This window comes from Hippichthys cyanospilos, chromosome 19, assembly GCF_059441005.1.
Source record: "Hippichthys cyanospilos isolate Australia breed blue-spotted pipefish chromosome 19, RoL_Hcya_1.0, whole genome shotgun sequence".
NCBI lineage: Eukaryota > Metazoa > Chordata > Actinopteri > Syngnathiformes > Syngnathidae > Hippichthys > Hippichthys cyanospilos.
In genome coordinates, this window is record NC_142387.1 from 7,780,224 (window position 1) to 7,804,530 (window position 24,307).

The 24,307-nt window shown below is 38.1% G+C and overlaps 1 protein-coding gene and 1 pseudogene across 1 annotated transcript in view; one reads left to right on the forward strand and one right to left on the reverse strand.

The window, feature by feature from the left end:
* The window catches only part of LOC148407777 (partitioning defective 3 homolog), a 217,593-nt gene that overhangs the window by 81,491 nt on the left and 111,795 nt on the right, over positions 1-24,307 (reverse strand). Inside the window, exons 16-18 of the mRNA XM_088402015.1 lie at positions 16,285-16,471; positions 8,542-8,690; positions 2,435-2,668 (exon numbers count right to left, since the gene is read on the reverse strand). Of these exons, the coding sequence (XP_088258141.1) occupies positions 2,435-2,668; positions 8,542-8,690; positions 16,285-16,471 (570 nt within the window). The remainder of the gene's footprint in view (positions 1-2,434; positions 2,669-8,541; positions 8,691-16,284; positions 16,472-24,307) is intronic.
* Positions 11,226-12,159, forward strand: LOC148407778 (uncharacterized; annotated as a pseudogene).

Here is a 24,307-nt window from a genome sequence, read left to right on the forward strand (position 1 = left end):
ATCATAAACGCAATTCAATCTCGTCATCAATCACTTCAAAGCAACTGCAGCTGCTGTCAGTCCAATTTGGTTATTTAAGGATGCTAAATCTGCTGTTGCGATGATGCCAAAATGTATCATGCAAATATCTCCCTGGGTGGCATTACCATGTGCGACGCAGCATTGGTTTAAAATGTGCACATTCTTGATATGAGACATCACAAAGGTTTTCATATTGCTTTAAAAGGCGCAGCGCACAAAGGGAATCTCATAAATTTCCTCACAATTCAGAACAATTTAGGTAATCAAATGAGTCTTTCAGATTCAGAAATAGCAAAATTCCTTTAATACATGAAAAGGTATAGCGATCCTCAGGAATTTTATCTGATCTGAGAAGAAAAGGCTTGACAGACAGCCCCAACTAGCAGAGGAAGCGTTGATAAAAGAGTTGGGAGATAATTTGCAGGGACAGAAAACCACAGGAATCGTTTTGTGCCACTTTTATGAAACGTTCAGGCTTTCAAAAATCAAGAACATTAAAGCTGGACTGTCAGTTCAGGCAATAACAGACAAGTACAATTGCTTGTCTTATTACAAGACAGGGATTTTTTTTTCTCGTTTTCTCTAAAGTGCAGATGTTCTTTTTCAGTTCTTTTAGCAAATCCATCTTCAAAGGACACAACACCAAGTCGGACATGGAGGAGTGCATTTTGCCGAGCAGGATATCTTACGAGGACACATTTTACTTTGGAGATGCCAAATTATTATTTTATTTAAATAAAAGTCTTGGAGCAGAGGACAGTGGCGGCTTATCTGTCAACTTTGACTATTAACCTCAGTGACGAGCACAAACTGGCTGCTTTTATCTAAATTGAAAAACAGAGTTATTTGAATATCATGTGGGGAGGGGTGGTGAATGCAATAAACCGCGCCGGCGGAAATCGTCTGCTTTCCCCATTTTTCTTTGCAGAGATAAGACTGTATTTAGTGGCTCGCCGACAGAGCTTATGAGAACAAAGCATTTCAGGCAAATATTTCCCTCTTTTTTCACTGTTTCTCCTGTCAGTGTTTAATGGAATCTTTTCGTGGATGGAAATGTATATATTGCAATTACTCTTGTCCTACTGCGGTATTATTACCTGTTGGCAAAACATAAGACATCCGTCTCACTGTGCCAAACACGTGCCTTTTTATCATCAAATAGCAAGGAGAAATGGATACTGTATGTTCACTTATTCTGGAGGAGGCATGAATGCTGTGTGTTTGTGTTATTTAAAGTTTGCAAAAAGTATGTTTTTAACCATAAATTGCTTTTTGACAGAAACACATACAGATTACTGATTAATCGAACATTCTATTTTAAAAATCATAATGAATGAATTAACACTTGTCTCCTCTCTAATAGGTGTCAAGCATATGCAGATTTTCACTATTCACAGCCAACCTGGTACCTATAGCACATGAATTGCAGGAGTGAACAATACATATATTGTAGAAAAAAGTATGAATGCAAATCTTTGAATAAAAAAACTCGAATGCAGTAAGTAGCCCAATAAATAAAACGTTATAGGAAAATTAATTATTGTAATAAAAGTTTGTACTATAAGTAGTTGAATGTGTGGCACTATGTATTTTATGTGTTTTTCTTTTTTTTTTTTATTAACGATAATGAGTTTAGTTGGTGTGTAAAGTAGTGACATCCAGCTAAATTCTTTGGACAATTTCCTTGCATTGCTTACTTAATCGCTGCTTGTACAATTTGCGATTTGCTTTGTTTTGAATGACAGTTCCACCTCATGAGGTGATTAACAAATTTCATGAAATATATTTAGGATACAAGGTTATAGTTTGGGTTGACGCGTAATAAATAATGTCACAAGTGTTGTTTGTATACAACTGCTATAAATTGCTAGAGTACAAAAAGGTAAAAAAGTTCAAAGTAATCGGCGTATGTTACTTTTGGCCGATTCTTGATGGGCCATAATTGGTCAATTTGATGGTCTGCTTGAATTAATTGGTGGTTTCCCACTCACTGGTACAGCTTGATGTGACAAGTTGATCTAAGCGCAAAACAATTAAAAAATACGCCTGAAAAAGTGAGTACAAAAAGTTAGTTTGCTTAAAAATTATACAAACAGATAAAAACACCACAACTTAAGCAACTCAACTATCAATGCTGTAATCCTGAAACCTGAAAGCAGATAATTCCCTCGGCATAATTTGAAAAGACCTTAAGGGATCAGGACTAAACTGCTTTGTAGTCTTAAGAAAAACACTTATCAGTGAAGCTATTAGGGAAAAGGGAGCATTCAGAATGTACTCTACGGCAAAAGAAAAAGGTCATGTGGTCTAATGGAACCAGATTAACACAGTTCCAGTGGGATGGACACATCACTGTAATTAAAGTGCGGAAAATGTTAAAGGAATCAAAACAATGGTGTGTCATAATACTTACATGTATCCATGCTGTTGTCCTCCTCAGGTGAATTAACTCCCGGTTTGTCGTAAGATTTGTCGATTGCTGCTCTGAAACTCTCATTGCAACCTCTGCCCCTAAGGATTCGAGAGCGTGGTCTGTTGACATTGATCTCGCCATTCCGTGTTGCTACAGCAAGAGCTGTATGGAGGCTTTCAAGGGAACTGGACTTTTTTAGGCCCAGCGTGGGTCCGACTTTTTGTCCCGAAGAACCTGTGGGAGAAAAAAAAAAAAAAAAAAAGACATTTTTTTTCGTAAGCCACATGGAACATATGCCGAGCAACACTTGGTGTGAAGTTACTTTGCGTTCCACATACAAGTCATCCATCTAAACAGAGTAAGACAAACCACATGAGTGATACAAAGTTATCCGTCAGGGATATTAATATATTTGAATTTGGCTAAATGAGGTGTGACCCACTGCTGCTGGGTGACCCCAGTGGGTCTTAAGGTGGAGTCTTTGACATATTACGCAAAGAAAACAATATGGTATCCTGTATGCAGTACCGCCAATGAAACATATTTGTTATTGTGAAGGGTTGGAGCAATGTAAATACAGGAAATAGGCTGACGGGGAAGATGGAAGGTTTTTAGAGTCACAAAGGACTTCCCTCCTCCTGTTACATCTGCTACCAATGCATCGAAATGAAGTGTGAGTTATGTTCTTCATTGTGCCTATAGATTGACTGTCCAAGAAGTCAAATAGGCTAAAAAGGTCAGCCGTTATCCACTGGAGTCTAGTTTCCAGACTAGTAAATGCACTGTCATGACTTTTAAACTCCATTTTATCTTGGCTTTCATCAATGCTAGTAAACATGTCCGATCCCAGGAGAACCAGGACCCAATTCCGAAAGGGCTATTCCAAATAACTGAAGAATCCAATAATGCTGGATCAGATGATCTTACATGTACACCTTCAGGCAAGCTCAAAACAATAAAATAGAATTATACCGTGTGCAACAAATGCCATGGGGTGTGGGTGATAACTGGGGGTGGGAGGCCATGGGCCCTGAACTCTCAGCTTACACGAATGGATCGCTGACTGCTTGCTTCCCTCAAAGCAATGACCCTATCTTTGTTTTCTTTTTTTTTAAACCTTGTCAATTTAATGAGGCCCATATGTCCGTTCTACTTTTAAAAGAAGTTATCTAATCGGGTGAATGACCAGAAACAAGTCAGGTGCACTAGAATAGCATTTAAACAATATTCAGTATAGTTTGTGGGGGAAAAAATAAAAAAAGCTCTCTCTCATACATATGTGTGTGTGTGCATGTATATATATATATATATATATATATATATATATATATATATATATATATATAATTACTTATTGTCTTTTCAAAGAAAAAAACTATTCCCAAACATCTCACTTCAAGGTTTACTTCTGCCCATCAGCTCCTCACTCCAGCAGCGTTTGCGAGGCTCTGTGGCTGTAACTTGACCATGATGTGAACACATGTTTTTTTTTTTTCATCTTTGTCTGTATTCATGCATTTGACTATTTTAAGTTTGCTTGCAAAGTGAGGAGAGCTCAGCTGTCAACAAAGTTATTTTTTTAATGCTTTAAAAATTCAAATTAATCTCCAAATTTAACGAGTCATAACTTTCACAGCTATATATATATATAGATATATATATATATATATATATATATATATATATATATATATATATATATGTATAATAAATCCCCCCCGTACAACATTTTGTGTACATAATGTGTGAAGCCTCCAGACAAGCAGACTCCCAGAAGCCAAAGTGCGTTTGACACAATGGGATTGCAAACTCGTACAGGATGCAACAGTTGAAGGGAAGCAAAATGACATCTGCCGTATTCTGAAACAGGGAATTATCCTCCCACTCTGTATTCAGCATTGCGATCCACTTCAGCATTGTTTCTCGCAAGCCCGGTAAATGGCAGAGAGTGGCAGAGACAAAAAGATGACGGAAGAGCGAGGAAAGGAGAGAGAAATAGAAAGAGTTTGCCCGCAGACCATTGCCAGCTGCAACCTTCCTTTGTTTTCATCAGAAAAAAATCCAAGCTCTCAAGGGAGAGTTTGACGGACAGCTCTCTGTATGCCATTCTATTATGTGATTCCTATCTCTAGAGCCTATGCGCTCTGCTCCTCGACGCCCTCTTATTCAGAGCCATGAAAATACATATTCCCCTATTGCATACAGACTTTGCTACTCCCCACGCGCCTGGAGCAGAAATGAAAATCATCACACTGAAACACACACACAAAGATCATCTCAACAAATAGTGGGTGCACCTGAAGTTGTGTCACATCCAGAGGCAAATCTTGGTCACCGTTGTGTGTTCCTTCAGCATATTAAGTGCCAGGGCTGTTAATTGGTGAAGATCTATTGCCATTAAGCGTTAAAGGGGAGCCATGGCAAACTCCATGAATAAATCAGCGGCGGTTATTACAGGGACAGGAACCCATACTATAATTAGAGCAGCTAAAACTATGCGAGCTATTATTCACCATAGGCTTTTGCATGTAAAGATCTGTGTACAGACAGGGGCTCCATTACACATAATTTATTCAAAGAGCCGGGACAGTAAAAGGGTAATTATGGTAAAAATAGCATCCAAGGTGGTCAGAGAAAGGCCATGTCCAGGTACCCCAGAGGAGGGAAGATATCCCTGGAGTCAGTTAGGCTCGTATGTCTCTGCCAGTTGTAGATCATTAGCATGACAGAGGACGTCCTTCATACCCTCAACATGTGTCGTAAAACAGATCTTCATTAAGGGGACCTACCGGTAATATCTCAATCAGGGTAACGCAATGCCTTTCCGAGAACGCTATGTTCAATCAAATAAAAATAAAAAATATCGTGGGAAACTGTCATGGCTTGACTAGACCCCTTAGCCCTATAACTGTCATAGTCCAACGGGTGAGTTTGGTAAGAGGTACTGGAATCCCCAGATTTCAAGTTTAGATTCACTTGGCATCCCCCTACTGGTAAGCCGCAATCAGTGAGGGTCTGGCAATTGCCCATGGATGATCTAGCGCTCCCATAGATCGCTAAAACTAAAGCCTTTGATCCTATCAATCAGTAATCTGTCCTTTCTATGTAAACTTGACTGTGTCAAATCATTTCAGAAACAAGCTACAAACCAGAGCTGAAATAGGCCTATAATGGATCAATTGCAGTAAGCCAGAGGGGCCAACTAGCAATTGAAGTCTTTATTGTGACTTGTCTCTCAAGTTTTTTTCAAAGTTGAAAAACGCCCCAATATTTGTGCTCACTATTCAACGCCTTTCAACTACTTTGACCACTGTGCTGTAGGAAAAAGGCCATGTAAGGTTTGTGATGAGGTAGTAATGGGAAAATGGGAGTGGGGGTCAGATGTGTAATCTCTATTATTGATCCATGGAACCCTAATGGCCCATTGTAATAATTGAATACAAGGCCTGGCACATTTGCTAACCTCCATTTTTTTTTTTTTTTTGCATTGATGTTGATCTCATCAGCTACTGTTAAGTATTGCCTAGCAACATGGCTGACCTCACGCATGATCTTGTTACTTCTACGGATTTCACGACTGACATATATCAAATGTAAGCAAATCTAACTCAGCATTGCCACCATTCCAAAAACTACTTCCAATATGCACATATTTGCAATAAATAAACACAATTTCAACAAGAGATATTGCCTTACCAGGTGCTTGGATTGGTGATTGCTGATTTTTGAATTTGTTGATTGACAATTGTTATTGTTTTCAAAAATCCTGATCGTGTAAAGCCGATTTGATCCTACTTTTGCAAACACCAAGTCTAACGAGCACTTTGCTGTTGTTAACAACAACATAGTGGTTGCCCTTTGGACACGCAAATTAGAAAGCACAAATTGCTGGGCTGTTAACACCTGAGTTGGTATATGAGTTCAAAACAAATTCAAGCCATTTGGCTGCACTTCAGAAATTCAAGATAGAAAAGTCAAAGGGCTGGTACAAATAAGCATGAGTGTGATCATGCAACATGCAACGCAAAGAAAGAAGGAACAAAAAAAAGTTTGAGAAAAGAAGCGGTGTAATTTGAGAATAGGGTTTCAAAGAAGAGAACATTACATTCCAGGCATGAGCCTGTCACTCACGAAGCTTACAGGGCACAGAAATTCCTGCAAGCTGAGATACCCCGCATATTTTTTTTCTTTCTTTGCCCAATCTCATTCTCCATCTAAATGGAACAGGAACATGGGGTGTCTGATCAATTTAGCATATTTCAACAAGGAGCCTCTTCAAAGACAAGAAATCCATCTGCTACTGAGATACGGCAGCACCTGGAACACGTTTTAAAGGAGAAACAGAAATCCCTACGGCTTTCGATGTGAGAGCTTATCGTTGAGCATGTTAACCATTTAGTCAAGCTAGCGCTGAAGTGGAGAAGACTCATTAATGACTACATGAACTTTGGAGAAGAAAGTTCTGTACCTTCAATCAATTTATAAACGGAAGTGTTTTATGATGAGTATGTACTATTTAGCTTGACTATATCAAATATCTGTTCATACCAAACATATTTGATTGGGTTTGGAGCAGACCTTCAAAGTGCTTCAATGTAAACACGCCCACCATGCATGTATGATGTAATATTAGAAGTATAACAGAAAAATGCATCAAGGCTCATTCAAGATTGTCTGATAAGTACAATAAGCGGGTTCCTTTTCAGAACTAATCAAATATACAAGTAAATGCTGACATCACTTTGGAACAATCAAGAGGCTTTTTTGATAGCGTCCAGCGATAAGATGTGCATTTGCAATGATGAGCTATCTAATTTCCCTGTCCACTCCGCTCACTTCCTGTCCTCAGACAAATCAGATTATAGTTGCAACCGGCACCTAAAAATCTAGAGGATAATGTCTTTATGACAACTGGGCAGAAAAAACAAACCAAAATATCTAATTACAGTTTGAGTGTCAGCATAACTTGTATGGTGTTTGTTATCTGACTCATATGCAGTTGTTTCGGTTGTCTGATCTATACAAGTTTGGGACATCAGCTCCAGTAGAATAAATGAGTAACATGAGTATGTTTTTTTTTTTCTTCCTTGCTCATCTGCTGGAAAATTGCATCACTGATGCCAATTATTTAAAAACATAACAAAATAATGGCTCAAAATGAGTCACTATAGCACACTTTAGCAATAGGTTGCTTCATGTTTTAATCAATTTACAAAAAAACAATTCACTGCTACGATGACAGCATTAAAAAGCAACAATATTTAATTAGATATACTGATACCTACAGAAACTATTATAATCTCACATACCCCCTTGTTGAGCCTTTATATACCTCAATAGCAGTGCTTTTTTTTTTTTTTTAACTTTGCTCGAGGTATGGAACCCCACCAGTTTCATATTTGCATTCACTGAACCCTTCATGTGTGGAAAACAAAAAATTTCAATTTGACATTGAAAATCATGCAGATAGGACATTGACTCCCATCACGTTCCGTCGGACAAAACTGTACTACATGGACTATGTGAATCTATGTTGTACATATTTGTCCGACCACTCTTGCTTTTATTTTTTGGCTCAACACGGTAAGAATGGATGAAAATATCAGGAAAGAAATCACACAATGTACTACCATGTCAGTCGCACACTGACTATTGAGCACACTAAAATCCCCGCAGCGCTGATCGGCCAAGCGATGTAACGTGATCATCTGCAGGCAGTGATGGCTAACCGGGGCGTGTCATCACGAATTCACAAGATGAGCCGGGTGTGTCTTGACCTCCACAGCCAAGGCTCCGCTGAACCCCTGAGACCAACTCACCGAACGCCTAGGGTGCGATCGAACCCTGCTTAAGAAGCACTGCTCTAGAGGTACTCATACCCCCATTTGAGAACCGCTGATAAAAGACTATCCTTGGATTCACAGCTTACATCATTTCTCGAAAATGTGAGGAGGAGAGATGTCAAATAAGATTAACGAGCCAAGAGAAGGCAACTTCGTTATCATAAGTGGGAGATATTCTGAATTTAACATGTTATACAATTTACAGATTTTCAAATGAAAGAGTTTCAATGTTTTTGTAAAGTACAAAACCTGAAAAGCTTTTACCTAGATCCATGCTCTTGGACTTGCGTGACTTGATGATCTCCAACTGAGCAGCATTTTCATACTGCTTGGTGCGCTTTTCGGACATACTCTGGCGGGCGAAGCCCTCCCTTTGAAATGAACCATCTGGATCTGCATCAGGACTCAATGAGCTACAATAGAGAAGAAAGTAAAGACAGGTTAGTAAAAGGCCTGCGAATCCTTTGACTGTCTCACGATTCGATTGACTGCAATTTTTGTGTCTATGATTCAAGTCTGAATCAATTTTCAATTCGGAATGATGATTTGACAGGATTTTTGCTTCAAGCTATAGACTTATAGCATTATGAAGTAGAGTTTGTTTTATTTTATTTATTTATTTATTGAGAAAACATGAGTTATTAGACCTTTTATACTGATTCTGAACCAATCATAGTAAATGAAAATCTTGTATCTGATGTGAATCCATTTTTGGCACACTTACTGTAATAAGTAGTGTTAAAGTGTGTAATGGCAAGCCCATTTGAAGCTCACGGCCTTCTGTTCATGTAATAATATAAGGGACTGTTTTGATTCTATGACTGAGGTGCTACAAACTAGCTATTAATATTCGTACAAATCCCAAAACACTCGGTTAGATATAATGAGCCTCCACTTTAATTACATTCATATATACCCAGTCAATCCATTTTGCCACCTCAATTAGGAGCCTACTCAAGGGCACCTCAGTGCCTTGCTGGGTTAGTTAAGTTTAGTCTATGTGTGACACCTGAGGATGCTCTGGGGTCAGTATCACTCAATAACAGCACTCCCCCAGTATGTCTAAGGCAGGAGCAGAGTCCAGGCGTCCATTGCGATTTACCTTTGAGACGCTCTATCTCTGTCTGGATCTTAATTGAAAATCGGATGGGGGTGGGAGGCAGAGTTTGGTTGAGGGGGCAATGGTATTTGCATTACAATTAGGGTGAACACCTTGCCATCCAAATAGATTGATGCTGGACAAATGAAGTCGTCTAAACTATGCAAGCATGAAGTGTTTTTCTTAAAAAAGAAAAAAAAAGTTACAAATGAATACACTATCAAAACGACTACATCGCAAAAAGACCTGCTGGCTCTTGCCTGCATGTAAACAACAGCGATTTGCTTTGCCGAGTTCATTCGACACAAGACGTGCTTCATGTGTCACCAAGAGGCCGGTGTTAATATGTCACTTTGCTGTCACCCGTCCTCGGCATTCCCATCGATGCTGCCATATAGGGGCCACCTTCCGCTGACACAGTCAAGAGAGAAAGTGGAGCGGGAAGAAAGGAGTGACAGCACAGATGTTTTATTCATCCATTCATCATCACTCTCGTTTGCCCCCGCATAACTCACACAATGCAACATGGATTTTTTTTGTTTTTTTTGTTGTTGTCAATGAATATCTTTCTTGGATGGGACTGGACATCAAAGAATCTATTTTTCACTCGCGCTAGCTGTTGTGATAAATGACTACATAGTGTCAAAACAAACAAAAGCAGAAAGTAACTTGGCATATTGAGTGACATACTTCAACTGAACTGAAATTAGGGCTGAGTGGTATGTTAAGTGTTTACTCTTGAAATAATGTTTAAAATCTGCAATATATACTGTGTGTGTATATATATATATATATATATATATATATATATATATATATATATATATATATATATATATATATATATATGAAACCTTAGCTGACAGACAGAAGTTGAAAATGGCTTCTTTCCGACTTAGATACTAATTCAGGTAAAGAACTCCTCATAGTGCATATATTTTCTTCTTTCTACCAATTCAGTGAGGTTATTCTTATGTGAAAGAGAGGATTGGTTTGCCAAATCAAATATGGAAATCGAAACAAGGACTTCCATATAGGATTGGTGGAGGCCCGGGTTAACAACAAGCACCGCAAGTGCTGCTCACCTGTAGAGTGCTGCTGGATATTTGGCTAATGTTTGTGGTGTATGTGGAAAGAGAAAAGAGGAACACGAAGAGGCTAGAGCTGAGAGATGGGCACTTCAACATTGGAACTATGACAGGAAAAGGTGGAGAGTTGGTTGATATGATGTAGAAAAGGAAGGTCGATATACTTTGTGTTGAGGAAACCAGATTGAAAGGCTACATGTCTAGGGAAAGGGTTCAAACGTGGTCTGTTTTGATGTAGATGGAACCGAAAAGGAGAAGGAGTTATATTGAAGAGGGAGTTTGCTAAGAAAGCCCTGGAAGCTATAAGAGTATCAGATACAATAATGAGTCTGATACTAGAAATACAAGGTGTGATGTTTAATGTTGTTAGTGGGTATTCACAAACATTGGGGACATTTTTGGTTGGACCTTGATGAAGTGATGCTGAGCATCCCTAGAAATGACAGAGTTCTTAATGGTGCAGACTGCAATGGGCATGATGGTCCAGGAAACAGGGGTGATGAAGAGGTGAGAGTCAGGTTTGGCATTCGGAAGAGGAACGCAGAAAATCAGATGGTGATTGACTTGGCAAAAAGGATCGAAATGGTTGTAGTAAATGCTTTCTTCCAGAAAAGGCATGGACTTTGGGTGATAAGAGTGGAGGTAGAAGTACACAGGTAGACTACATTTTGTGCAGACAATGTAATCTTAAGGAGATCAGTGACTGCAAAGTAGTGCTAGGTGAAAGTGCAGCCAGCCAGCATAGAGTGGTGGTGTGTAAGATGATTCTGATGGTGAAGGCAAAGTCAGAGAAGAGGACACAATGGTGGAAGCTAAAAAAGGAAGAGTGTTTATGACCTTTAGGAAGGAGTTGAGACAGGCTAAGGGTGGCCAGGAGGTGCTTCCGATTGACGAGACAACTACAGCAAATTTGATAAGAGAGACAAGTCGGAGAGTGCTTGGTGTGTCATATGGAAGAAAAATAAATGAGGAAACTTGGTAGTGGAATGAGGACGTGCAGGAGGGTCAACAGAAAAAGAAGTTAGCTAAATATAAAAGGTACACAAAGAGGACCGAAGAGAGTAGACATGAGTACAAGGAGATGCAACGTAAATTGAAAGTCGAGGTGGCAAAGGCCAAGTAAAGAATGTGTGATGAATTGTATGCTAGGTTGGAAAGTAAGGAGGGAGAGACAGACTTGTAAAGGCTGGCAAGAAAGAAACAGAGATGGGAAGGTGATGCAGGCAGTCAAGGTGATCGAGGATAGAGATGGAAACAAGCTGACTGATGCCAGCAGTGTGATGGGGAGATGGAAAGATTACTTTGAAGAGTTGATGAACGAGAAAAATGAGAAACAAAGAACAGTGATGGACAGGCCAACAGACGAGATTAGAAAGGAGTCTCCATGGACTATAATGTTTGTAGATGACATTGTGATCTGTGAAAAAAGAACAGGTGGAAGAGAAGCTAGAGCAGTGGAGATTGGCCCTGGAAATGAGAGATATGAAGGCAAGCCACAGCAAAATGGCATATATGTATGTGAATGAGAGGGACCCAAGTAGAAGAGTGAGGATACAGGAAGCAGCGATAAAGAAGGTGGATGATTTTAAATATTTTGTGTCCACAGTCCAGAGCTATGGAGAGTGTGAAAAAGAGGTGAAGAAGCTTGCACAAGCAGGCTTGAACAAGTGGAGAAGTGTCAGGTGTGATGTGTGATAGAAGAGTTTCAGCTAAAATGAAAGGGAGGGTGTACAATCCTGGTGAGACCAGCGATGATGTTTGGCCTCGAGACAGTGCCACTAAGGTAGCAGAGATAAAGCTGCTGAGGTTCTCTTTAGAAATCAACAGTTTGGATAGGGTCAGAAATGAATACACGGGGAAAGCACATGCTAGAGGTTTTGGAGATAAAGTCAGAGGGGCCAGACTGAGATGGTTCGGACATGTCCAGGGGAGTGATAGTGAATATATGGGCAGAGGTATATTGGGTTTAAAATAACCAGGCAGGAGGTTTAGAGGAAGACCACAGAAGTTTCTAAATATAGAATAGGAGGATAGGAAGGTAGTTAGTGCGAGAGGATGCAGGAGACAGGCTTGGATGGAGGCAATTGATTCCCTGTGGTGACCTCTGAAAGGAAAAGCTGAAAAAAAAATACGATATATACGTCGCACATATACAAATAATTGTATATTTTTCACTGAACAGAATGGCTATATTTTTCCCGAGTCCATCTTTGCTGTCAATGCCTCTGGCCTGTCCTCAAAATTGAGCCTGAACCCAAATGGATAAAAATGTTCCCTCATCTACCCTTCTTCAAGCAGCGTTTAAAAGCAATTTCCAACATCCCAAGCAGATGCTTCCGCCTATGCTAAGCGTCCTGATGTCATCTAAAATTAACCAGCACTGCGCATTGCTCACAGGCAATACTGTGGAGTGCATTTTAAATCAACCATTCCTGTCTCCATCTTCTCCTGGCAGGGAGTTAAATGTGTCAAAACAACCCCGCAGTGGTATTAAAAATGCTAAAAGCTCTTCTTGTTTGTACGGTAGTTTCAGCGTAACCCCTGTGACATCACTGTATGAGAATACAGTACATGATTTGACCAACCACCAAGAACTCCGACCTATTGTGCGGTGACTCTTTATTTACAAATGCTGTCATTTTCTATACTCTTTTAATTAAAATAATAATCAAACTGAGAATTAAAATAAAAAGAAAACACAAAAAAAACGTCATGGAAGCTAAACCGTGTCTAACATAGAATATTCATTTAGATGAAAATTTTATTTTGTATATTTGCTGAGCAGCATTATTCATGCTGCCGTTCACCTGCATAGGAGGGCACAGACACGGTTCCCCTGCATGGAGTGCCTCACTGAACATATGCAAGGTGAGAAGAAAAGAGGGAGCATGTATGACATGCTTGTACCGACAGCACACCACAGAGACGCAGTAAATATTCATGAAGCTAGAGGGGACCATTAGCATTTCAGGGAAAAAACACAGGCACATGTAATTCTTAGTTATACAGTATTCCTGATGGCCGAGTCTATTAGCGGATCAACTGAGGAAGGAGACCGCCTGCAATATTAGCCTGGAAGTTTGTTCATGTCTATATGGACCGTTTCCACTTTATATGTTAATGTGCAATATTGTTTACCAGCCAATGTGTATCTAAACACCTGTGAGACTGGGGGCATCTGTGCAACAGAGTGTGTGCGCAAGGGGGAAATATACATACACGTGCATGTGCATGTGTGTGTGTGTTTGTGCGTGCCTGTCTTTGTGTATTTGAGATTGTCTGCAGTCGTGTTCAATCTCGGTTGGTTGACAGTATATTAGAATTCATGACAATTCTAATAAACACAGATTGACATGTTATGGAAAGCAACATAAAAAGCAGAAAAAGTACTGCCTGATTATTTTAATTTTAGGGATTAATCACATTTTTTTTCATTATTTCAGTGTTAACAAGTCATAAACTTGTTGCACTGTGTCTATGTGTTGGTGTTAAAATAAAATGAATAACTTTTTTTTTCAATAAATCGATACTATGGGTGCAATTTCATTTCTATTATTATTTTCTAATTTATATTATGTGGTTTGGTCCATAACATTGTAAAAAAGCAAACGTGTTGATGCCTTGAAATTAAAAAAAAAAAAAAAAAAAAAAAAGCAAATATTTTATTTTTAATCAACACAAAGATAATAAATTTGCTTGGATGGGGATCACAGAAATAGGAGATTTCACTTCTTTTTTTTTTAAAGGCTATCAAATGCATTCAACCCCAATTTATATGTCATTTCAGAGCTCAGTTTTTCCCCACATTTTTTCAATCATTAGGGTAAAAGTGAATCTAAAAATAGCCAGTATTGAATGGGTGAATATGATAATTGTCAATAAATTGCTTATTCTATAAATTCTTCAATGCGGCAATGAAGCAGTCTTAATTCTTCTCTATTGTTTCACACGACACTAAGCTTATGTTTCCTACGTCAGCCTACATTCTATTTCAGCGAGAAAAACCTTCCATTCTATTATTCATCCAGATGAAACTCCTGAGCCACTTCATCAAACAGGGCGTCTTATCTTTATTTAGTAAATCACTTAGACAAGGACCTTCCTGTTTGGGTTTCATTACTAACTGTGACAGAGAGGTGGACACCGTCAAGGGAATTAAAGTTGCAGCAACCATGCAGGCCAACACACCAATGAAAGAATAATTTATAACCATGATTTATAGAGTGAAACCTAAAGGAGGACACTTTCTGCATTATGTTCCTGGATAATTCACAGACATCCAGGGAAAGTACGATAGACACTACTGTTAACAACTACATGCTTTTTATAAAATCTCATTTTGATGCATTGGGTCACAAAGCTCTTTTAAATCTCTACATTAGCTTGTAAGGCTTGTAAGTCGCTGGCTATTCACGTTGCTCACGCAACAGGTAAAATCAAATCACCTGAAATATGGATTAAATCACTGAACTAAAAATGGGAATTAAAATGATTTGACTGTGTAGTTGTGGTCTTGGCAAAGTGTGTCCCATGAGAATGGACGGCTGCATAATAGTGAGAAGGCCAGAGGTGAAACAGTGCACAATACATATTCAAAACATATACAGAGGCCTTGCTGAACTGCTGGAAGAGCTTAATTAAAAAAAAAAAAAAAGTACCATCCAATACCCAATTGTTATGCTCGGGACTATCTTGTGTTCGGGATGTTTGCTTCAACATGAGAAAGAAAAACACTATAAATCAAGAGGAGAATGCATTTAAGCAGCTGTGAACTTTTGAGTGAAAGAAACCTGTGCCTGCCGCGTGTTCATGTATGTGACTTTGACAAGATGAATTATTCACCATAACCCAGGGCAGTGGTACAGAGCATACCTCTGCCCTGTGCGCAGGTCCACAAGTCATGCATAAGCGTGCACTTGCTACTGTGAGAGCAGGAAAAGGCACAGAGGAAGCTTGAGTGTGCTGTAGCCATACAATAATCCACTGGCAAACTTCCACTTCATGAACTGTTGAATAAATCCTCTCATCATAAGGGCATTTAAGAAAGAGCAGAATGAATATGAAGAAGAAAAAAAAGACAGAAATGCAAGAATGCGAAAGAAAATAAAACTGATAAGAGCAAGTACAAAAGGCCTTCTCTACATCCTCTCTCTATATGGACTGCAATCACAGAGAAAATGCCAGATTTAATTTTCGAATGTGTAAACCAGCAAGCCCAGGTACATACATATGTAGCTATTTTTATTCCAACGACAAGAAATGGTTTAATTTCTATAGTTTTACAGTCACTACAATTTGAGAGCAATTTGTTTTGAACCTTTGACAAGGACAATAAATCTTTGACTTTGAGGGCAGTGTTGGTACTAAAATGACTTGGGTGACAGGAATGAGAGAGGGTTGTAGACCTGTAATAATGGTCTCCCGCTTTATCTATTATTTATTACAAATACCAACAAATGTCATCTCTCGCCACACTGGACGCTTCCCAAGAGGTTCCATTATTAAGAGAAAAGGCAATGATGTCATGACATTCAGATCATACCATTTCATAGACCACATTCACCTTGCTCAATACCAATAAAAGGCAACTCCCATTGAATTTTGATTTCTATGATATACAGTAATGTAGTAATAATCTATACAGTCTTTATCTATACAGGGTGACAGCATTTTATGCATTCAATCATAACTTAGCAACCTCAATCGGTGCTAGCCCTGTTCACATGTATTTTTTGACGTCTATAACCGTCTTTGGCAGTGAGTGAGTTAAATAATACAATAATGCTTTAGAATTAGGGAGAACGAAAGCCTGTCGCTTACTATTCATTTGGACTGGGCAGGTCCTGGATCCATGGCACTGGGTTCTCTCCCAAGAACCCCAAATCATCGTGAGAACTTGAAGAAGATTGGTCCGAGAAGTGGGCGGGAAACAGGGTTGGCCTGTCGTCTTCTATCAAAACAATGTCATCCTGTGGCATGTTCACAGTGGGAGAAAGCTGGTATTTACCTATGAAAGAAGGACAAGAGGCAGAATGGATCGTCACCCAGACATCTTGAGTAAGGAAACTACGAAAAGAAGATTGGGGCCAGAAAAGAAGGGAAAAAAAAACTGTCAGGCAGGATTGTCACTTCTTTTCAGACAGCGAGAATTCTCACTTCCAGTCAGAATTCTGAGATGGTCCTCGGAGCCGGACTTTATTGAGATAATTCTCACTTCAAAGTGGGAATTCTGAGAATAAATTCAGAATGAAGTGAGAAAAATTCTGAATTCTGAGCATAAACACAATTCCCACTTTAAAGTCACAATACTGACTTTAAAGTACAAATTCTGACTTTAAAGTGAGAATTTGAAGTCTGACAGTCAGGATTCTTCAAGTGATTAATCTGAGAACATTCTGACTTAATTTTTGTGGATTAAATCAAATCAGAATGAGAAAAAAAGTTAGATTTCTATTTTCAAAGTCAGACTATAGAAAGGTTTGTCAAAATTTTGACAATTCTAAGACTTCAGACTGAAGTTAGAATGTGCTCTCATTTAAAATGAATAATTCTGACTTCATTTTCAGCATTCAAAAATATTCTCAAAATCATTTTGATTCCGAATTCTCATATTATTTTTTTTTAATGAATTTTCAGAATAAGGTCAAAAAAACATGGGATAGAAGGGAGAATTTAAGAATAGTCAGAATTCTCACTTTAAAATTTGAACTCTCACAACAAAAGGAGAATGATCAGATTGAAGCCTGGCTGGCAAGGTTTTCACTTTTATTTCAGAATTCTGACTTCAAGTGGCAAATCTGAGAAGTAAGTTCTATCTAACCTTTAATCGAGAAGTCTGACTTTAAAGTGAAACTTCTGAGGATAAAGCTATAATTATGAGATTAAAATGAAAATCCTGCCAGCCAAAGGTTATTCTAATAATTCTGAGAAATCTAAGTCTCACGGTTCTGATTTGAAAGTGAAAACAAAGTCTAACTTAAAAGTAAGAATTCAGACTAAATCGCCAGAATATGGACTTTGTATCAAAAGTCAGAATTCTTTATTTTGCTTAATGAATTGTGAGAGCAAAGTCAGGATTCTAACTTAAAAAGTGAGAATTGTGAGAATAATTTTAGATTTTTGAAGATAAACTGTAATTCTGACGTTAAAGCAAGAATTCTGTCTTGAAAATTAAAATGAATAAAGTGATAATTATGTGACTTGAGTCGGAAATCTTTAAAGTTTGACTAAGTGGTAATTTCAAGAGTAGTCAGTCGTGAGAATTCCAAGTAAGAAGAAGAGTAAGAATTCTGAGCTAAGAGAGAATCTGGCCAAGCTCTTCCTTCATTCTTCTTTTTTAGTCTTCTTTGGTTAAAAACAAAACAAAAAAACCCCACCTTTTTAGAATAAGTAAATATAAAACTAATAAAAAAAACAAGTACTTTGATCTGAAGCTGAATATTGTTAAAAATCCATAGCTAGCATGTAAACCAAACGTCAGTCGAAGCCCGCCTAAGTTTAAAGTACGAGTCATTGGAGCCATTCCCCTCAAATATTTGCAGAGGACAAAAACGTGCAGGAGAAGAACACTTCTGATTTGTATTCAGTCCCGCATGACCTTCCCTGTAGCAGACTGCTTTGAATTGCCCCTTTACATCTCCTCAGCAGTCAAAGTCAATAGCAAATGTGCTGCATTGGTCGACACTCAACAGGAAGAGCGGGAAAAGAAGGGTTGTTCAGTCCTATGAGATGTCCCAATGAGGACAGTGGAGGATTCTTTCTGCACGTTATCAGGCCATTGTCTCAGTAAAATGCGTCAAAAGACGCTTTCGAGTCTGAAGGCAAAGAAGATTAGAGTTCAAGCACACATCTGATTACAATTAGACAAAAGCTTTTAAAAATGCTCTGTTTTCACTATCAGAGACATTTTGATGATTTAATGGCTGAGGTATAACTTTGTGTAGTTGCAAACAGCAGAGAACAATATTTGCCCTGCCAAGACCCCCGATTGATTCAAACAGGTATTTAATTTCAGAGAGTGCCAACTAATGACAGATGTGTGTTATGGAAGTAATTTTCAGGTGTATAATTCAGTTTAGTGTGTTGCTGGAACAAAATAAACTAATAAAGAGGGAATAAAGATGCAAAACAGCTGTGCAGAGGATGCAACTGACTTTCAGAAAGTTCTACCCAAACTGACCTGCAGAACATTATATGTCTTGTGCCATGTGAGTAATTTGAGGTTACACAAGCCTCTTTGTTATGTTTGAATCATGTCGTTTGTCAATGAAAGTGTGTGCTGGGTTGACCAGTTTTGTCATTTTTATGTTTTTGTCACCTTTGTCTTATCGGGTCATATTTTTACTGTTATGATTGGTTTGTTCCTCAACGTATCAACTGTCATGCAATGTCTCAACTTTCTATGCCAGGTTCTCATTAAGATGTCGAACTCTCACAATGTCATGTCAAGCTGTCTTTGTGGTTTTCTTCCAAGTCTAGTTCCTGAGTCTAGATTCCAAGTGTAGCTATCAGTCTGAATTCAGTAACAAGTTTTTTTTGTTTGTTTGTTTGTTTGTTTTTTATGTAGTTATTCAAGTCTGGTTATCTGAGTCGTTTTCCGGGTCTAGTTTATGAGTCTACTTTTTTAGTCGTGTTTTTTGAGTCTAATTTCTGAGTTTTGTTCCAAGTAGTAGTAATAGAGTTGGTACTTGTCTGTGTCCTTGACATGCTCTTCCACTCACTTGGCATCATTGTTGCAAACAAAACATAAAGTAAGTTAAAATGTCTGCCAACATTGCAAAGGTGAAAGTAGGACTTTTTCACTTGGGCGGCTTGACAGGGAACCTTGGGTAATTGAATTTGTGAGCACTGTAAATCAGCAAGAACACCAGTCAAAAACCTCAGGCAGTTGCTGAAACTGAGCTGTCTGGGTGAGTGGATTCAGTTCCGCTAGACATTGATAACATACTCAATATCATTATTTGTTTGAAATGTTATTGTGGTCCACATTTATCAGAGCAAAGCATATGCCCGACAGTGACTAATTAATTCCATTAATACTAAAGTCTGAATACACTTGGGCGAAAAAAATCCATGAAAAATAAATGTACCTTTAATCCTGTTCATTCTGCAAAAATAATACAGTTAAATAACATGTGGCAAAAGAAACAGGTATAATTAAGTGGTGCGGTGATGCTTTGAAAGATGATTATAATTAGAGACGCTGCAACTCCTGCTTTTGTCAGAATTACAATAGCAGAATTATATTGCACTTGCTGGAGTACGGATTTCATAATTGTGAAGTGGTAAATGTGCTAAAGAGTTTTTTTCTTTTAACCACTGCTAAACTTTTCCAACAAAGATGCCAATGTAGTTGTACATGCCCCAAAGTTTTTTGTTTTTGTTTAGTTTTTTTAAGCATCCCGACAACCATACCAACAATATGAATGTATAAAATGCAGATTTGCGGCAAAATACAGTAGGTCATTTAAAAGAAGCTGGGCCAGTTTGTAGAGTTTGCTGTCAAGTTAGTGTTGGAAAAGGCTCCGCGATTCATGATGCAGAAACTAGAGCTCATTTTTACTTATTGGCATGATTTGCAGACGGAAAGGTGACTTATTATCACTTTCAGTAGTGTTTGGAGAAACTGAGGTGCTAATAGGACACCTCAATCCACATTCTAACACGTGACTTTGTGTCACACTGAGGCATTTCACTTCTTGAAATATAATTTAGGTCAGTAACAAGTGTTCAGGTTTTGGAACTTTTAAAAGACCTATGATATGTTCTTACTCTTTTTTTTTTTCTTTTACTGTCAATGAAGTGGAAGTCAGTTTTTCCAACTGCACTGAAACACACGCAGCCTTCAGGCCAGTTGTGGTCAGCTGTGCGGAAGCTATTTAGTGATATTGAAGCAGAAATGTTCTTCCTCCCTTTGGCAGCAAGCGCAGACAGACAAATGTATTCCGTGGCCAGAATGACCACCTGTCTACATCCATTCCAATGAATCAGCGATTTGCTCTTCTGTTTCTCTGCCTTCCAAGCATGGTGCTGCCCCAATGAGACATTGAACTCTGAGGTGAGAGGTCACACTAATAGAGCGGATCCATCTTCTTTTTTCCATCTGTGTCCATCACATATACTTCTACTTTCTGCTCTCTGCTCTTATTCTTCCCTTGTGGTTTATTCATCTTAGGTGCTTTATAGCCTATTGATCAGATTGATGGAGGGGTCATTTGTTAACCCATGCTGCCATTGCGATCAGTCCTGGGCATGTATCGGAATGGGTAATTTCACTAAGTACACACTGGTGAAAACTGATGCCCTGAGACTCAGGCAATATTCTAACAGTGCTCCCATATGTTCCATGCGGGATTTGGTCATCAATGTGTTTGAATTGAACATTTAGTTGAGTGACATTTTTCATTTGGCTCAGAATATAACATTGATACACAGCAACATCAAACTATTAATCTTGTATTGCTTTTGTATTCATGCTCGGCTTCATATTTGAAACCTAATTTCTTCTTATTGCTTAGGAAAAAAAAAAAAAAAAACACTGAGATTGCAGATCGCTGCCAAGCCCTACACTTGTTACACTCTTATCATATTAGTATTTTATTAACATACTCACTGCCAGTCCATTAAAATGGATTTTTCACTGATGAAGTAGCTTTCAAAAGTATTACCTTTTTTGGACTTTTTGAGCTTTGACAGATTTAAGGCTTCACAAATAAAGACAGAAAATTTGAATAATTATTGCACAATACTTTTCAGTTTTTCAAACTGCATACACACACACACACACATTATATATATATATATATATATATATATATATATATATATATATGTGTGTGTGTGTGTGTGACAGTGAACGAGTTAAATTCATTGATGTAAATATTGTTTAACATTAAAAGAGGTTCAAATTACAAATGTTTATGATCACTCTTGAAGAACTCAACCATGCATATTAAACATTTTAAAAAGAATACAAAAGTCAGAAATACTATTTGTATTTCACTTGGCTTGCATAGGATGTGATCCTCATCCAGTAGTGCACATATAAACAATGTACAGAGTGGCATTAGTTTTTAATTCCCAAACCATGCTCACACGCTCAATGAATTTCTCTCTTAAAATTCCATTTGCATGTATTTTGCTCATGGTCAAAAGACAAATGTAAATATGGGATAATTCACTAAACACTACACAAATGTTGCTAACAATGGACAATAGTGTAGTTTACTGGTCAAAAATTTGGATTCTCAGTATATTTTAGCATAATAAATAGCTTGCAGTGCAGGACCTTTCATCCATCGAAGCCACAGACAGAAGGAACAGTGATTAACAATTGAGATTGGATCTCTCAGGACAGTTGCTACAACAGTTCCTGTTCGAGCCATTCAATATGGGAGAAATGAGAAAAGTGAACATGCACGCTACATCACAGGAAGATGTTGCCAACAAGATTTTCATTCATCTCCTTCCCACCTACACCAGCCTCTACCCTCCCACACCCTGCTTGCTTCGAAAGCCTGGCCAAATGGTCACATTAACAAACAGTGTTGGATCTCGGGCTTCAATTTTCACCCCAGCATGTGGAGCTGACACCTCGCAGCACTTTTCAGTCAGACAGAACGGAAGGTAAAGCCGGGTGTGATAACAACCTTTGCATCCTCGCCTGGCTGTCACTGTCACACTGTGTGCACACTGGAAATTTCACTCCACTTTATAGTTCTTCTCCACAGCCACGATTTTGCCCTGTTTTCTCAAAAAGAAAGAAAGTCCTGTCCTTACACTCCCCAAAAGGCAAAAGTGTTGCGGGTTAGAAAGAAAGAATCGAACTAAATTGGCAAAAACTCGTTTAATTTGAGCCAAGAGTCAATCAGAAGAGACTGCACTTCACCCCCTGCTCGTTATGGATTCAGCCCATAGCCTTGTGCATGAGTGACGACCAAGCTGACAATATCACAGCACCACATGGTTTACTGAGAAAACTGGGAATTGGATTGCCTTTGACTATTCATATCGAGCTGTGTGTGATTTATAGATACACAACACACAAAAATACTCTCTATGCATGGACCGATATTAGATTGTGACTAATATCTATGCTATGGTGATAACCATGAGCAAAGATAACGCAGTGTCACAGTACCGTTATACTAAAATTACAGCTGTATATTGTTTTTCGATTGGAAACAATATTTTATTTTTGACAAAATATTGAATATTTGGTAGATTAAGAAATGTGTACCATGTTTAGTAAAAATGAAAAAAAAAAAAATTCTTGTTTTGTAATTGTTCCTAGCAAGCTATAGTGCCTCCGTCAAGATTTCCGCCTTCATCCTCCATGCAATGCCAAGAGGGTGCTTGTTGCTCAACAAGCACTGGTAATACAATATGACTAGATCCCTAGTCCTTGTTTCCGCATGTGATACACTATAACACACTAGACTTTAAAAAAAAAAAAAATGCTCTAAAAAAAGGATGAATTTTTAGAAAAATATGTATGTTATCACTTGTAAAACTTGTAAAACGCAGAAAACAAGTTCAAGAGTAGCATGTGCATATATACTGTGTGTGTATATATATATATATATATATATATATATATATATATATATATATATATATATATACTGTGTGTATATATATATATATATATATATATATATATATATATATATATATATATATATATATATATATAACTATATATATATATATGTGTGTGTGTCTGTGTGTGTGTGTGTTTTAATCAAAAAAAAACAAAAAAAAAGAACCGACATTTGCCATTTTGAAGTCCAGCTTTGAGAGCTATCTTGTAAGATCCAAAAAAGGCACAGAGAGCATGCTAAGCTTGATTTTGATGGGAAAAGTTTCATCCAGTCATCTCCCAAAAGTTGCGACATCATCATTAATCAACTTATTTGTTGATTTAGACACGCAAACGTGTCATGTTTATCAGCGTGGATACTTCGGTCTTAGGATTTAAGACAAAGACCCCCCACCCCAAACCATCCTCAAACAAAAAAAAAATCAGAGGAACTTGTTGAGCCAACTCTGCAGGCAGTCAACCATGTTCTGCCCCGTTTAATGCCCCCTTTGTTTCATCAAACAAAAAAGAAGCGGGTAAGCTAAACTGCAATAAATCAGAATGTTCTCAAGTGAATGTGTCAGTTTGTAAAAAGTGACAAACTTCAAGGGCTCTGCAGGAAGTACATCAGAAAAAAATAAAAATCATGCTCAGAGTTATGGAGGAAAAAGCAAGCAAAGTTCTTCTATGATTCTGTTTGAACCATGCACAACTTGCTATACAGTCTAGACTGCATGCAGCTGGATGCGTACGACCCAAAACCATCCAAGCAAAAGTGAGAAGCCTCAGTGATAATTTACCAGCTCTACACACCAGCTGTCAGTCAAGGCCCAGCGGCCGTGTACTTTATAACCTTGCAAAGCCACATCTTAGCATCTGCACCCCCAACCATAACTGTCACACCTCACACACACCAAGCCATACAATGTGTCATATTGGTAGATAGACTAGCAAAGCATCAAATTTAATATCGGTATTTATGACGATGAGTCACATGATCATGATCAGTTGATCCAACTGTTTTAATTGTACTTTTAACACGTTGGTTACACAACTATCCAAAAGCACTGGAACGATTCTGTTAATTTTACAATAGACCAAAACATTTTAATTGGATATTAACAAGTCAGTATGAAGGTTGATGCTTGGAAATGCTTTCTAACAAAAAAATATTCAGAGGAATACAGTGGAAAAGTGTTAAACTAGCAGCAGATAACGCAATTATTTATATATATATATATATATATATATATATATATATAT